Source organism: Thamnophis elegans, chromosome 16 (genome assembly GCF_009769535.1).
Source record: "Thamnophis elegans isolate rThaEle1 chromosome 16, rThaEle1.pri, whole genome shotgun sequence".
Classification (NCBI taxonomy): Eukaryota; Metazoa; Chordata; class Lepidosauria; order Squamata; family Colubridae; genus Thamnophis; species Thamnophis elegans.
Genome location: NC_045556.1, coordinates 10,691,828 through 10,708,261, shown reverse-complemented (window position 1 = coordinate 10,708,261; position 16,434 = coordinate 10,691,828). Strand labels below are relative to the sequence as shown.

The 16,434-nt window shown below is 44.9% G+C and overlaps 1 protein-coding gene across 1 annotated transcript in view; it reads right to left on the bottom strand.

The window, feature by feature from the left end:
* SPPL2A (signal peptide peptidase like 2A) overlaps positions 1 to 16,197 on the bottom strand; it is a 34,238-nt gene extending 18,041 nt beyond the window's left edge. Inside the window, exons 1-8 of the mRNA XM_032232469.1 lie at positions 15,922 to 16,197; positions 11,559 to 11,678; positions 10,533 to 10,712; positions 9,550 to 9,633; positions 6,586 to 6,719; positions 5,464 to 5,612; positions 3,630 to 3,726; positions 1,167 to 1,268 (exon numbers count right to left, since the gene is read on the bottom strand). Of these exons, the coding sequence (XP_032088360.1) occupies positions 1,167 to 1,268; positions 3,630 to 3,726; positions 5,464 to 5,612; positions 6,586 to 6,719; positions 9,550 to 9,633; positions 10,533 to 10,712; positions 11,559 to 11,678; positions 15,922 to 15,975 (920 nt within the window). The 5' untranslated portion in view covers positions 15,976 to 16,197. The remainder of the gene's footprint in view (positions 1 to 1,166; positions 1,269 to 3,629; positions 3,727 to 5,463; positions 5,613 to 6,585; positions 6,720 to 9,549; positions 9,634 to 10,532; positions 10,713 to 11,558; positions 11,679 to 15,921) is intronic.
* Between the last annotated feature and the right edge of the window lie 237 nt (positions 16,198 to 16,434).

Here is a 16,434-nt window from a genome sequence, read left to right as displayed (position 1 = left end):
CAAGATATTGGGCACTATCTAAAAAAATGCAGGGCTTATTAAAGTGTCTGACGTGGTCTGAAGCTGGGTGGGTGTGGCCAACTCGATGTCACTCATGTAGAGGGGCGCCTCACCAGCCTCTACTCACCCCTCCCCTCCCAGCCACTCCTTGCCTCCCCACCCAAGCTCCTTAGGGCCCCAACAGGAAGCAGTTGCTGGAGCTAAGCAGCCACCATGAGAAAGAATTGGCAAAACAGCTCAGTTCAAATTGATTAGATTAGATTAGATTTAATGAATTTATAGGCCGCCCAATCCCGAAGGACTCCGGGCGGCTTACAACAAATACATTTAAAAAATAGAAAAATTAAAACAGAGAAACACAGATTAAAAAAGCTACATCATACACCCAGTCTAGTCGGGGCTGGACCTCAGTCATGAGGTCAACAGCCCGGGGCCTGCCGGAATAGCCAGGTTTTAATAGCCTTTCGGAAGGCCCTGAGAGTGGGTAGGGTCCGGATCTCTGGAGGCAGTTCATTCCATAGGGTCGGAGCGGCTACAGAGAAGGCCCTCCCCCGGGTAGTTGCCAGCCGACATTGTCTGGCTGACGGCACTCGGAGAAGGCCCACCCTGTGCGATCTTATTGATCGTTGGGAGGTATGTGGCAGAAGACGGTCTCGCAGATATCCGGGTCCTAGGCCATGCAGGAGTCTGACCGAGAAGGAGGCTCAGTAGAAGGACCTCACTGAGGACTAGGAGCATAGGCTTTCCAAGCAGAGGGAAGACCTGCAGAAGGGCAAGGCCAGGTAGAGGCACCTGGAGGCTTAATGGGATGAGATGGTCAGCCAGATCCAGACCATGATGTAGTCCCCCTGGAAAGAGGCCCTCTGGCTATTTGTCACCAGCAACTCTTCCCTCCAGCCTTCACCCAAAGCGCCACACCAGGAGGCTGAAGTGGACCCAAAGTTGGGATTTCTGCCCCCCTCTGACCCACACAAAAAGACCCCTAAATGGGGAGACTCTCTGCAGCATCACAAGCATTCATTGCACGTATCCAGCCCAGGGGCCGTAGTTTGAGGACCCCTGATTTAGTGCAATATAAAAAATGCAAATAATTTTTCTGTACCATCGCCAGTTGGTGACCGCTGCTTTAAACCACTAGACCAAACTGGCTCTCGTTCTTCACTTACCTATCGTCGTTCCGAAACACAGCCCAGGTAACGGACAGCGCTACGCAAAACAGCAAGAGGAAAACCAGTCTTACTTCAAGAGCCCGATTCCAGCACGGAAACCTAAAACAACACAGTTAACAACAACCCATCAGCATTGCAAATACAGGATGCAGGGTACATTTTCCAGTAACAATTTCAGTATCACCTTCAGCAAATTTCACGTGGGTTTCCCCCCATCCCCGCTTCTATCTAAGATATAAGTTGAAAGGAAGCAAAGAATATCAGTATGTACTCGCTTCAACGGGAAGATGGCGGGCGTATAAATTTAATAAATGAAAATGAAGAGACCGGCTCTGCGTTGTGAGATCACAGGGAACATGTCACTATTTCCTTGTCATTATGGATACGGAGATTTCCCAGGCATCCATTTAGCATCCATGCTGATTTTATTATATATAAGGTTTAAAAAAAAACCACTGTCTGCTCTCTCAGGTCTTGTGGTAGGGAGGTTACAGAGCCTTGAATGGGCTGCTTGTTGCTTTATTTGCCTGGACAATTTTTCATTATTGTTTCCTCATGTTAAGGGTGAGCCGTCCAAATAAATTCTGGAATCATGTGACTTCTATATCTACTAAGCAAACAAATAAATACCTGCAGACACCTGTGATCCACAGGCTGCTCCTTGATTAATTCTGAGTCATTATTTTCATGTCTTTTTATAAACCAATACTTAGCAATAGCAGTTAAGACTTATATACCGCTTCATAGGGCTTTCAGCCCTCTCTAAGCGGTTTACAGAGTCAGCATATCTCCGCCACAGTCTGGGTCCTCATTTCACTCACCTCGGAAGGATGGAAGGCTGAGTCAACCTTGAGCCGGTGAGATTAGAACCGCTGAACTGCAGATAACAGTCAGCTGAAGTGGCCTGCAGAACTGCACCCTAACCACTGCGCCACCTCGGCTCTTAACACCATCTTGACACCATCTATCTTTGCAAAATACATTCTTAACATTTATTTATTTTCTCTTCCCGCCCCCCCCCCCCCCCGCCCAGCTTTCTGATCCCTTGAGTTCCTACTTGGGCTTGAACAGATTCAGATCTAGTCTTTCTCAGCCAGGAGATGTTTTTTCTCAATCTCTTGAAGTTCCTCCATGAATTAAAGAGATCCTTGGTGCTCTTTGAGCTTGGTTGTTTTCTTGCAGATGTTTCATTACCCAACTAGGTAACATGATCAATGCTGGTGTCAGGCCTGCAATTATATTCCTTTTAGAATTTTGGCCTGCCACACTTTCTCTTATTTCATTATGCTGTTTCATTAGTATAGTTGATGGGAAGGGGGAATAGACAGGAGTAGGATTGTGGAATGTATTGTTTGCATTCTTTACTAGAAGCCAAGGTCATCCTTTATCTCCGCACCAGTACACCTGACCAGAAGCAGCTGGATGTTGTTGCCAGCATGGAAGAAGATTGGACCATGTGATGGATTGTGGGTGTGGGGCAGGGGTGGGTTTCTCGCCCCGTTCCAACCGGTTCGGTTGGAACGAGGCCGGCGGCGTCCTCGCGCGCGCGCATGGCACACGCATGCATACTAGCGTCTGTGCGATGCTCCAGCTGCTCCTGGAGGATCGTGCAGGCGCTGTATGCATCCTGCGCATGCGTGGAAGCGCAGAATTCGGCAAAACCGGGTAAGGAGCGGGCGCGGGCGCGGGGGCTTCGCCGTTCCCGGAAGTTACTTACTTCCGGGTTCGGCGACCAACCGGATCGCAGGGACCGCCGCGAACCGGTTGAAACCCACCCCTGGTGTGGGGACAAGATCATGAACTTTTAACTGGGTGGAATTCTGATGTCATTTCCAGTATTGGGATTCCATAGCACGATGCCAACATGTCTGTCTTATTAAATTGGAACTTTAAGGATAGTTTTGCCTTGGTCTCTGATTTAATTCTGCATGATATTTGGAACGCTGACAGCTGGAAGGTTCACCTGGCTGGCCATAAACGACTGCAAGAAAACAACCAATGCTCAGAGAGCATTAAGGACCCCACAATTCAACCCTGAGCTACAAATATTCTCTTCTATTGGCAGGTTAAGGAGGAAACCAGGATTAGCCACACAGGAGTTATTAGGTCAAAAGCCCAGATCACTGGTTGCCAGTTGTTAAGCAGGCAATCAGTGGCCCTGCCTACCAGATATTCCTCAATCAGGTTCCTTCTGGATCCATAAGATCCCTGGAACGTGTCATTTTAATTGGCCCACAGAGTTCGCAGGTTAATCTCTTGTGGACCTGGAAGTGATCTGAAAACCACAAGGTGCCAGCTGATACACTTTCCATATCCATCGCTAAATAACTGGCCTGCGGCATCCAAGGTCTGATCAACTGGAAGCCAAATTGAGATTTCGCTGTGACTTAACTTTCAGCTGCAAAAGGAAAAATATTTTTATCTATTTTTTAAAAAGTCATATATAATAAAGCACCTTACCTGCATTGTCCATAAGGTATGTTTTTCAGTAGGGCAGAGAGACAGGAGTACATGCTTGAAACAGATGCTATGCAGAATATGGCAATGACCATATACACTAGACAAGAAGAGAGAACAAAGAGGAAGACATGGTTAGTGTTGGGTCCCCAGCGGAGCTGGGGGCAGACACAGATAGTGAGGAGGTTGGGGAGGAACATAGGCCAGTCCTGGAGTCTGGGGAAGGCTCTGACGAGGGCTCTGCGTCGGAGGCAGAGATGGGACTTGGGCTGTCTGACAGTTATCAGCTGCCTTTGGAGTTGGACATCAATGGGGCAGAAGAACAGCTGGAGCCTGTTCCCAGTGTGCGCGTGGGCAGAGCTGCCAGGAGACGGGAACAGCTAAGGAACAAGGGTTGACTCAGGAGTAAAGCCACAGGTGGACGGTGAATGGCCCCTCCCATACGGAATAAAGAGGAGCAAAAGGGGAGGGGAGTTTGCAGGAGGCAATTAGTTCAATTCATTAGGGTGAAGATCTGTTTCTGACTTCTTGCCAAATATTGTCTGCTACAGCGTGGCATTTGGAAGATATCGGCCTGGCAGCTCTTCAAGCCTGATAAAAGTCTGTAATTGTAAAACCTCTTGAAAGATTTTTGGCTGGGACTTTGCTGGAGAGGAATTCACTTTAAACTAAATAAAAGGGGTTTTATCCGCACGAGGAGTTGGCTTCGTGCTTTTGGGAAGCCTGGGTCAGAACAGTTACAAACAAACTGGCTAGAACCAACCAACTATCAATGGGGAATGGAGAAGAGAGATTCATATAAAAATGGATACAGGTAATCCTCACTTAGCAACCACCACTGGAACAACTCAAGTCATTAAGCGAAGCGTTAGCTAAGTAAAAGCACACCTATTACTTCAGCTCTCCTTTTCTTTGCAGATCAAGCGAAGAATCATAAATTTGAGGATTGTTCGCAAAGTTAATTTTTCATCACCATCGTTAACTGCGAACAGTTGTCCAAGGCAGTCACTAAATAAGGACTACCTATGCAGAGGTATATATTCTTCTTCTTGCTTTTTATCCATTTTCTTGAGGAAATGCCCTGTATCACATTCAGACTAGTGGTGGGATTCAGCCAGTCTGCACCTATTCGGGAGAACCGGTTGGTAACTTTCTAAGCAGTTGGGAGAACCGGTTGTTGGAAGAAATCTCCTTTTGTTTTTCCCCACTTTACAGGGCTAACCCTGTAAGGAAGGCAGGAAGGAGACATTCTGGTGTTGTTTCTAGCCTCATCTTTATTGCCCTGCTTACAGAAACTGCCTCTCCAGTTAACCCTTATTACCATTGTAACAACTAAGGCGAAGTGCCCATCGACCTGAGTGACATTGGCTTGGCCACGCCCACATGGTCACATGACCACCAAGCCCCACCCACCCAGCCGGTCATTAGGGCAGAGAACTGGTTGGTAAATTATTTGAATCCCACCACTGATTCAGACACAACATTTAGGCAAACCACACATTTCTCTCTCCGTGGCTTCTGGCCAACCTACAATAGGGGAATCATAATAATTACTGCCACACAAGGCTACAAGTGCCTAAAAAGTACTTGTAAAATCACTTTGGGGGTCATGAAAAATCTCTCTAAATTGCAGCAGGAGGATTTGCTTTCTTGAATGTCCATAATACTTTTGGCAGGCCAAGCTGTCACAGGAAATAACAGACCAAAATCCATTTCTGCAACACTTATTTTAAATTATCAAAGGCATTCAGATAATTCAGGGCCCTGTGGAGAGAGATTGAGCAACAAGTTTTCCCTCCCAATCCCAGGCTCAATAAATGCTCTTTTTTAATTTTACCGAGCCATTTGTAGAAGAAATACATCAAGACCAGCATAATGCAGCAGAAGGACACAAAGATGACCACACTCAGAGGGGTTAAAGTTAGAGTTTCTTCATCTGATAACGACTCGTTGCTCCCCGGGTTGGGGCCTCGTTTTAGCTTCTCACTGGGTGGACAAAAAGAGAAATTGCCACAGATGAGGACTTCTTTATCTGGGCAAGTTTGCCCTGGTGCTCCTATAATTCTTGACCAAAAAAAAATAAATGCACACACACACCCCCAGTTCTTCAAAGATAACATTTTTTTGGATCTTTACTTCTTGCATATGTGTGAGCAGAGTGTGTACACTGCAGAGATACTCAAGAGATGGTGTGTGTTGTTGCAATGCCTCTTCCAACATCTAGCTTTTGGGACCTCTCGTAGCAGATTTATTTATTATATTTATTTGCTGCCCATCTGTTTTGACCCGGCTCACACTTTTGAGTGTGAACTCAAAAAAGATTCCTTTATTAGGAGCGTGGCAGCCCCAGCATAAAGTTTTTCTCGCAGGCTAACAAGTTCCTCCACCCGGAAGATGAATAGTTATCTGCCACATCTATTCATCTCCGCCCCCTGCCTTTGATCCCCAGAGCTAGGGTGGGGCTTCGCTAGCAGTGGTGGTTCTTCCTTCCCAAGGACCGGCCCATAGATTTCCACTGCTCTCCTCTCCTCTGCGCATCTGCATGTCATGCACTGGACCCAGCTGTTCCTCCTTTTCCTCATCAACCACCTCCAGACCTGGGGGCTCTTGACTCTCCATCTAAGGGCTGACGGACGGCCCAGGCTCTGCCTCTGTCTCTCTCTGACAGCTCCACTCCCTCTTCTCCCTTGAAGCTCTCAGGTTTCCCTGATGCTGACCCTGATTCCCACACTCCTCCTCCTCTGATTTGGCTGCTGGAGGGGCTGGCGGGCGACAGGCCACAACACCATCTCATATTGAAACCACTCTGGCCGATAACCATACTTCCATTGTTCCATTTACTTAAAGAACTGAAGCAGGAATTTGCACGGTGAATGGAAACCCAACAAATGCAACTCTGTGCTAACCGTCAGCTTTAGAAATTTGTTTTTGGTATTACGATAAAAAAAATTAAACTCACAGCTCTGCCCTGCCACTCCAGTAGCCTCCAACAGACACACAGAACATCGCAATTAGGAAAATGATCACGATACTATAGTCAAAGAGCGGTTCAGGGGGTGCATATAATCCCACATTAACATTTCTTCCAAGAGTCTAAAAATTAGAAACACATCAGTTAGACATGTTGGTTGAATCTTAGACATTGTTCCCCCCGCCCTCTCATTTGACTAACCCATTCATAGCCACTTTAACTTTTGTTGGGCAATCAGTTTATGGCCATTTAGAATCAGCGAATCCAGTGACAGGTATGATTTTTAAAAAATTAACTCTGCAAGCTTTACGAAGAAGTCGTGGAAAAAAGCAGCGGAAAGAAAAGGGCTAAATATAAGATGGTTCTCAGCTACAAATAAAACATTGGCTCTTTAATAATATACATGGAAACGTTTGGAAGTAAAAGTTTAGAAGTTTATAAAAGGGCCTTGCCACCGGCAAGACTGGTGAAGATGTTTAAAGACAAATCAGCTAAATGTTGTTAATGTCATCAGACACCTGGCTCATACTACCATATGTGGTGGACATGCATAGAAGCAAGAAAATATTGGACTAAAATACATACGTGGCTGGAAAAGATGATACAACAACACATTGACTTAAAACCTGAAATATTTTTGTTGGGGATTTAACCAGAAAACTATAATAAAGAAAATGTATATTTGATTATCCATGTTATAAGAGCAGCTAGGATTGTATTTGCACAAAATTGGAAAAGTGAAGACACCCCTACAAAGGAGAATGTGATTAGGAAAATACTAGAATGTGCAGAAATGAATGGACTGACACTGGCTATTAAAGAGAAAGAACACACTGATTGTTATATAATTTGGGAATCATTTTACTGACGGTTAGAGAATAGCTATAAGAATTAGTAGTAAAAGAAATTGTGTAAAATATAGAAAATATATTAACAGCTAATATATTAATAGAGTTAAATAAATCATGAAGAGGATTGTTATCTTAGACCAATGGTAGTCAACCTGGTCCCTACCACCCACTTGTGGGCGTTCCAGCTTTCATGGTGGGTGGTAGGGGTTTTGTCCGATACTGAAGCACTTTCCTTTTTAAAATTTAATTGACTTCCCTACTTTATAAATCACCATTACTGTGGAACCGGTGGGCGGTTAGAAAATTTTACTACTAACAGACATACAAAAGTGGGAGGTAGGTATAAAAAGGTTGACTACCCCTGTCTTAAGACATTTAAGGTATTGGAAATTAAGCTAAGAATAGATTAAATAATGAATATGACTGTAAAATCTAATTGTTGGTACAAAATATTTTTACGACACACTGCTTAATAGAAAAAGGATTGCGAGGCTAGACACGATGTGTTAGATCTCAATGCAATGTGACTTCACATGTATACTGTTTTTCTCTAAAAAAAAAATTTAAATACAAAATTTAACATTAACATATAGTGGAAATACACCAAGGGGAGGAGGAGTAGGAAAGAAGAAAGATGGGTAGAGAGGGATGGGAGAGAGTGGGGGGGAGGCGAAAAGGAAGTGGGGGAGTGGATCTGGAGAGAAGAGTGGTAGAGGGCGAAGGGAAGTAGGGTAGAGGGGGATGATGGAGGGAAGATAGAAAGTTGGAGGGTGGTGGAAGAAAGAGGTGTATGGAGAATGGAAGAGGTATATTGGGCTTTTATTCTCTGGGGCATTGTCGACAAGAGGAATTGATGCAATTATTGTTTAATACTGTATGGTGTATACATGTGAGCGTATGAAAATGAAAATAAAATATATTAAAAAAAAGAAAAGAAAAAGGATTGCTTATGTTAAAATAAAATTTAAAAATATTAAAAAAGACAAAGAGAAGTTTAAAAGAAAATTCTCCTCTGTTCAAAGAAGACGAATCAGGATATTCTTAGTGAAGTGTTCTCAACTATTCTGGATGCTGAAGTCCAAACATTTTAAAAATGCTAAGAGGATCCTGAAATAAGCAAGGGTTAAGTCTAGATGGCCTCTAAGAAAAGAAAAGAAAGAGAAAATAAGGTGGTGTTACAACAGGCGCTAGGGATGGTAAACAAAGCAATCCAAACTATACCTTATAACCTTTTAAATGGAATAACAATAGTATAAGAATGGCAAAGAAAAAGAATAACTATGTGAATGTATACCTATAATTGTATGTAAGAGAATAAATGACAGTAAGAATATAGAGCACAGTATAGGTAAACAATATTTGGTTATAAATAGCTAAGTATAAATAAATATAGAATTGTACATAAAAATGGATAACGAATAAGGAGACCATGAATGCAAGATAGAAATGCATAGAAGGGAAAACACTAACTGCAAAGAAACCGATACGGAACTGCTGTATGATATACGATGGAACTTCTTGTTCCTGTTGAATCAGGATATTCTTAGTGAAGTGTTCTCAGCTATTCTGGATGCTAAAGTCCAAACATTTTAAAAATGCTAAGAGGATCCTGCAATAAACAAGTGTTAAGTCTAGATGGCCTCTAAGATCGTCTCTATGATTCTGAGGAGGAACAACCGCATAGAAGGAGAAGCGAAGAGAAAAAGGCAAAAAAGGAAATAAAAGAAGAAACCAGAGAATGCCATACAGGCAAATACTGCAAAAAAATCTCAGTTAAGTGATTTGTGTAATGCTTGTTTCAGGAAGGAAGGGTTACTGCTTCCTCTTTAAGGAACGTGGGTGAAAAATACTGAACTTTCCGTAAACCTGCAAAAGAAAGGATTTCTTGGCAAAGAACAAGGTGAATTAATCTTCAACCCCAATTATGAATCAGAAACTCAAAATAACTGTGAGTAACAGCTGTGAGTAAATATTAAAATAGGGAAGCAGACCAAAGAAAAAAAGCCTCCGTGCGTACCAAAAAAATCTATTAATTTCCAACAGAAGCCGTTTGTTTTTCTCGTTCACCCAGACAAAAAAGCCACTGTGAAAAGGATGTTACCTGTTCCAAATCCTTTATATCTGAGTCTTTAACGAGCGCAATGGGAATGGTGAGATTGTCGGTCTTGTTTCCTCCAGGAGAACTCTATAGACAAATAGAAATAACTTTGTGTCTGGTTGCCTGAGCCAAGACTGGATTAAATCACAGACATTTCTCAAGAAAGAGGCTCTCAATTCCTGCCATCTGTCTTTCAACACGGACAATCCCCATTCCACGCTATTATGTAGATGTCAAACTCAAGGCCCGGGGGCCAGACGTGACCCATGGGGTGCTTAGATCTGGCCGACGGGGCCGTCCTGGAAAGCGAAGGACCAGCCTGTGATGTCTCTGCCAGCAAAAATGGAGCTCGGGAGGGCCGCACGCAGCTCTCCCGAGCTCCGTTTTTGTGGGCAGAGGGTTGCAGGAGGCCGCCACAGCCGAAAACAGAGCTCGGGAGCCTGTTTTTTTCTGGCAGAGCGCTCAGGCCACCAAGGCGCCTTCGATGCGAGTGACGTCGAGCTGACCACGCCCACCCTGGACACATCCACTCCAGCCCTCTGAGGTTAAACACAACCCTGATGCGGCCCTCTATGAAAAACGGCCCTTTTTTGCTCAATTTTACTCCCCACTGCTTCCAGGAGCATTCTATAAGCTTCCTAAATGCTATCCAAGCCTTTTTTAATGAAAAATGAGCCCGTTTTCGCAAAAAATGGACCATTTTTGCTTGGTTTTGCACCACCACCAACCCAGGAGCACTCTGCAAGCTCTCTAAAGGCTATTCATGCCTTTTGGGGGGGGGGGGAAGTGGGCCTGTTTTTGTGAAAAACGGGCCATTTTTGGGAGGTTTGCAGAGTGCAAAATCTTTTTTTTCCATTTGCCTCTTCAAAACCTTGGTGCGTCTTATCCTGCGAAAAATACAGTAACATTTGAAAAATGGACAAATCATTCTCCATACATCAAAAGGCCGACAGAAATCAACCGATTGGTCAAAAACTGGAGCTTACTATATAAGTTTCGCTGGCTATCAGCACCAATTTAGCACCGAAATGCTGAGCAATCTCTGCCTTTTCTAGAAAAGTGCAATTTCCCCTCTTCACTACGATAGCTTTGTCCTTGATGTCTTTGGTAACGTCGGATCGGCTGCAGAGCATCTTAGGGGTCAGGAACTCCAGACTTGCATAGTCCTAAAAGATCATAAAAATAAGTCATTTTAAAAAAACGAAACCAAAGATTAAAGAGCAAGGATGCAAGAGACTTCTACAAGGTTCTGTTTGTCACTTCCTGTTATTTACAGGAACCAGAGTTAAAATCCTTAACACAGAGCAGTAACTGCCTTTTCTGAGAATGCAAGGACGACCCCCTATGTTAAAGGTCTCTGCCTTTCTGTTAGAGGCCAACAGCGGTTCCTGAAGCCCATTTTGCAATTTCTTAAAGCATACAAGGTCGCTTAAAGCTGCCTTTCATGTCTGCAGCTGTTTCTGGGGAAAGATGCAGCTGCTTCAAGGAGCTGCAGATAAGTCCCGCCTGGCCGGCCCCCGTTTCCTGAACCAACTTTCTGCCTTTGAATCTGAAATCTTTCTGCCAAGCAAACCTGAAATCCAACATTTCCCTACCATGCTAGCTTTCTGTTTACATAAACTTAACAAGAATGGTATTCCCAGCGTTCCTCCACCCAGCCCAATCTTATCATTTTCAAATATTTCACTCCCACGTCCTTCTACTACGTGTGCGGATCCCGACGTAGCTGCCTTGCTTCCTTACAATTGTACAATACCCCCCCATAACTTGGCCAGTGATATTTCCCGTAGGGATGCCAATTGCTTCTGACTATGTTCTCACACTATACTAACTGATTTGATGACTTATTGCTTATCATAATTCGAGATTCTGGTTGTCACCTTTAAAGCGCTACATAGCTTGGGTAACATGAGTAAAATATAGCTTTATTGGTTAGCCAAAGTTGTGAAACTTGTCAAATGTCCCCAAACTGAAATTCATTCAGTTCTTAACAATTACGTATAAATACTTACAATGCTAGATAAGCTATCAGGAAGGGAAGTCCAGGTGGAATTGTAAAAGATGCAATAATTCTTTGTTAAATAGGGTTTGTCAATTTGAACTACATGAAGAATTCCTCCTTGGGCACTTATCTATTATTAGAAAAAGAAAAAAAACCCAGATTATTTAAGAAGTACTGTTATTTTTTTTTAATTATTAGGAACTAACAAGAATCACGAGGCCATATATACATCTGACAGAGTTTTAAAAATTGAGTATTGTTTAAAGTCAAGCTTGAGCTAAGAAAGCTGACTTCAGTAAGACCACCCCAGTTTCAAAAACTGATGTATGCAATGAACTCAATTAATCATTTCATTCCACTTTCTTTTTAAATCAAAGTTCCATAGAAGTCGTTCTTTGTTAAGCCAACCAAAATTTTGCAACAGTTTTAAGCTTTTGAGTTTCTCAAACCCTTTCTCAGCCAAAATTAAAACTGCCAAGAAAAATATATATATCTTTCAATCAATTATTCAAACATTTTCATTCCTAAGAATTCAGGAAGTTTGTAGGATGAACTGCCGGACATTTTCACATGATGTGGTTCCCCTAACTAATTTTAGATTAAGCAAAAACATTTCGTAGGTGGTAAAGGATTTGATTTAACATTAAGTGGGATCATTCTTCACCTAGAAGAATTTAGAATGAACTGATTCTGACATTTTGTTTGCAGTTGGGTAAACATCACTGTTTACCAATAATGTCGTGCCTGTTTTGTTCATCTCTTGCTCTTGTTTACGGCCTTGGAAATATGTAATCAAAAACGTTCAAGATGTTAGATGCTGATTAGCTGAATCATCAGACTCCACAGAGTGACTCAGATTGTGGTTCAGGAGATATTAAACCACATGCCTTCCTGTTTGTTTGTTTTTTCTGTCCATCCTTAAAACTGAGTTTGACTGACGATGATCATCTCATGGACACAGTCACAAAAGTTGGTTTGCTTTTGTTGCCTGGATTTCAAAGCTGTAGCTCTGATATCTTATTCTTAACTTATTAATCCAAGCATTTTTAGTTTCTGACTCCAGACAAGGTTAGCCTGAAGCTGTAACCTATTTAAGATGCGATTCTTATACATGGTTTTAAACATTGCGTTAAGGGGAAAGATATTCAAGCAAGTCACGAAAACTTAATGACTTCCCTATGAAATGATGGCTGGAGAGTTTTGTTTTTGCAGTTTGCAACTCTCTGTGTCCTAATTCCCGTTTTTCCCTGGCATCAAAGCTGACTGATAAAACAGTGTGTGTGAATTTTGTTGTCCTATCCTGATCGTGTGTTGTTTAAGGACTAGACACTTACCCACGGCCGCAGTACTGGGTAAGCAGCTATTCATCTGCTAGAAAAGTATTTTTGGCAAATCTGTGTCTGCCAATTCTGCTTTTTTTTTTTTTAAACAAAAAACAGGAACTGCGAAGCTTTGGTGCGTTGTGAATAGTAACTGAAAACATTTAGATATGTGTGACAATTATTAAGTTTCATGCTACCTAAAAAAAATATCACCAATCTATGCTAGCTGCAACTGCATTTGTTGTAAGTCATTTATTTATGTTATTCGCATCCCAGCTTTATTATTTTTACAAATAACGGAAGGTGGATGGCAAAAACATATCCAACACACCTTCCTCCTCCTATTTTCTCAATAACAACCACTCTGTGACATCCAAAGACACCCAGCGGGCTGGATACAGCTTGAGTTTGAGTTAGACCAAACTGCTCCATTGGTGGAATTAAGCCAGGTATTCGGAAGACTAAAATATCCACCAACAAAATTAACTTATACATCAACAGAGTCCGATCGGTTTCAAAGGCAGACCTATTAAAAGACAGACCACAACAGAAACACCGCCAGTTGTCATCCAGAGCTCACAGCTCAAGTCACTCCAACAAAGCTACAGCTCACACTAGACAACCTGAGTTACACTTTCTCAGGCACCCACAACTACGTAGAGAAAATTCTTGGACTTGAAGCAGATTTTTTTAGTTTCCTAGTATGATTTACGTGGATTGCTTATTTAGTATCCTAGGCCTAGCACTGTTGCATCTGATGATTTATGATTAATGTATTTTAGGATGTCTATGATCTGATTTATTGATTATAGCTTTTATGTACACGGAGAGCTTATGCACCGAAGACAAATCCCTTGTGTGCCCGATCACACTTGGCCAATAAACAATTCTATTCTATGGTATTCTATTTTCATAAGCCACAAGGGAGCCACAAGGCATGAGCAGGCCCATCTACAGAACCTACAGCAAAGTCTATTTTGCTCCCACATCTACACCCACAGCATTATTGCAGGCCCCAACAACTGCACACCCAAGATTAGGGATGCCTTCAGGCGGTCTGCTTCTCAGCCACCACATAATCCTCGGGTTACAACCGTAATTGAGCCCAAAAGGTATGTTGTTGAACCTTTTGTTAAGTGAGTTTGTCCCATTTTGTGACTTTTCTTGCCACCGTTTTTAAGCGAACCACTGCATTTGTGTAATTAATTCACACAGTTGTTAAGTGAATCCCATTGACATTGCTTGTTCAGAGGGTCGCAAAAGATGATCACGTGACCCTGGGACATTACAACCGTCGTAAATGTGAATCGGTGATCAAGCATCCTAATTTTAAATCATGTGATCCTGGGGATGCTGCCAGTGGTCGTAAGTGTGAAAAAATGGCCGAGCGTTACTTTTTTCAGTGTCATTTTAACTTCAGTCACTAAAGGAACTGATGGAAGTCAAGGGCTACCCGTACTAGCCAGGATTATGGGGCCAGTGGTTGTGTGGATGGCCAGGGCCATCAGGACCCAGTTTCCCAACATTCCAGAAAGGGCAGAGGTGGTGCAGTGGTTAGAGTGCAGTAGTGCAGGCCACTTCTGCTGACTGCCGGCTGACTGCAATTTGGCAGTTTGAATCTCACCAGGCTCAAGGTTGACTCAGTCTTCCATCCTTCTGAGGTCGCTAAAATGAGGACCTAGATTGTTGGGGGCAAGAGGCTGACTCTGTAAACTGCTTAGAGCGGGCTGTAAAGTGGCATATAAGTTTAAGCGCTAGTGCTATTACTATTCCTCCCTTCCTTCTTCCCTCTCTCATTCTCCTTCCTGATGGCGCAGTGCTTAGAGTGCAGTAGTGCAGGCCACTTCTGCTGACTGCAAGTTAGCAGTTCAAATCTCACCAAGCTCAAGGTTGACTCAGCCTTCCATCCTTCCGTGGTCGCTAAAACGGGGACCCAGATTGTTGCGGGGCAAGAGGCTGACTCTGTAAACTGCTTAGAGCGGGCTGTAAAGGCACTGTAGAAGCGGCATCTAAAGTTTAAGTGCTATTGCAGCACCTGGGAAGGTAAACAATGGCCTACGCCAGTGTTTCTCAACCTTGGCGACTTGAAGTCCTGTGGACTTCAACTCCCAGAATCCCCCAGCCAGCACAGCAACACCTGGGAAGGTAAACAATGGCCTACGCCAGGGTTTCTCAACCTTGGCGACTTGAAGTCCCGTGGACTTCAACTCCCAGAATCCCCCAGCCAGCACAGCAACACCTGGGAAGGTAAACAATGGCCTACGCCAGTGTTTCTCAACCTTGGCGAACTTGAAGTCCTGTGGACTTCAACTCCCAGAATCCCCCAGCCAGCACAGCAACACCTGGGAAGGTAAACAATGGCCTACGCCAGTGTTTCTCAACCTTGGCGACTTGAAGTCCACAGGACTTAAAAGTCGCCAAGGTTGAGAAACACTGGCCTACGCAAAGCAGCAGCTGCCAGGACCAAAATCAAAGTCCAGCCACCAACGCTGTCAACTTCCGGGACCTGCCCCTCTCCTCCTCCCCAAAACTTAAAAAGCGCCGCTTGTTCCATTTCTCTCCAGCAAGATCCAGTGTCATGGCTGAGACCGGGCGCGCATGCGCAAGCAAACAAACGGAGAAGCCCACCGGGCTGGGTTTTTTTTTTACAGGGGTTCAGAGTCGGACCCGTGAACTGGGATGCAGGGGAAGCCCCGTTCCCACGTTCCCTTAGAGGGGCACCGAAGCCCCCGGAGGGAGGGAGGCAGGGAGGGAGGGAGGCGCCGAGGAGGGCGCTCTCTGCTCTGCTGCTCCTTGCCCTCTTCCTATGCTCAGAGGCCAGGTGCGTGGGAGTTCTAGGCTAAGGGTCTTGGGGGGGGGAAGCCCACCCGGGGGGTTTCCCGCGTGGGGGGAAAGCCCGAGTCGTGGCGCCCGCGGAGGTTTCGCTTCCACCGCTGGAAAGCCCCGAGAGCCGCAGCTGGGACGGGGGGCGAGCCCGGAATTCCGCCCCCCCCCCCACTACCCGGCCACGGGGTCCCGCGACGTGTCCCCCTCGCCCCCCAGAGCCCTTACCAGCGGCAGGAGCAGGGCCCAGAGCGCGGCCCGCAGCAGCCGGGCGGCCCCCATGCTCTGCGCCTGGCTTCCACGCCGCCCCCGCGGAGGCTCGACGGCCCGCAGCCAACCGTTCTCCCCCCGCCGGTTCCTATTACGCCGCCGTCGCCGCCGGCACCGAGCGCGTCTTCTTTCCGGGGTGGCTGCCGGCGCTCGGCACGGCCAGGACTTCGCCTCCTCTTCTGGGCGGGCTTTCCTCCGGGGCAGAGGCGGCACAGACGCCGGCGGAAAAAGCCGGCCCGGAGGAGGGGAGGAAGAGGAAGAGGAAGCAGCGGCGGAGGCCAAGCGCGCTCCCCTGGAGCAAACGCCCCGCACCGGTTCCAGGGGATTCCTATCCACCCCGAGGGATGGTCCTGATCACGAGTGGGAAGACTCCAATCAATCCATCCATCAAGCAAATCCCTTGCAGGACAGGACCCCCCCCCCCAATCCATCCAATCCCTTGCAGAACAGGAAGCTCCCCAATCCATCCAT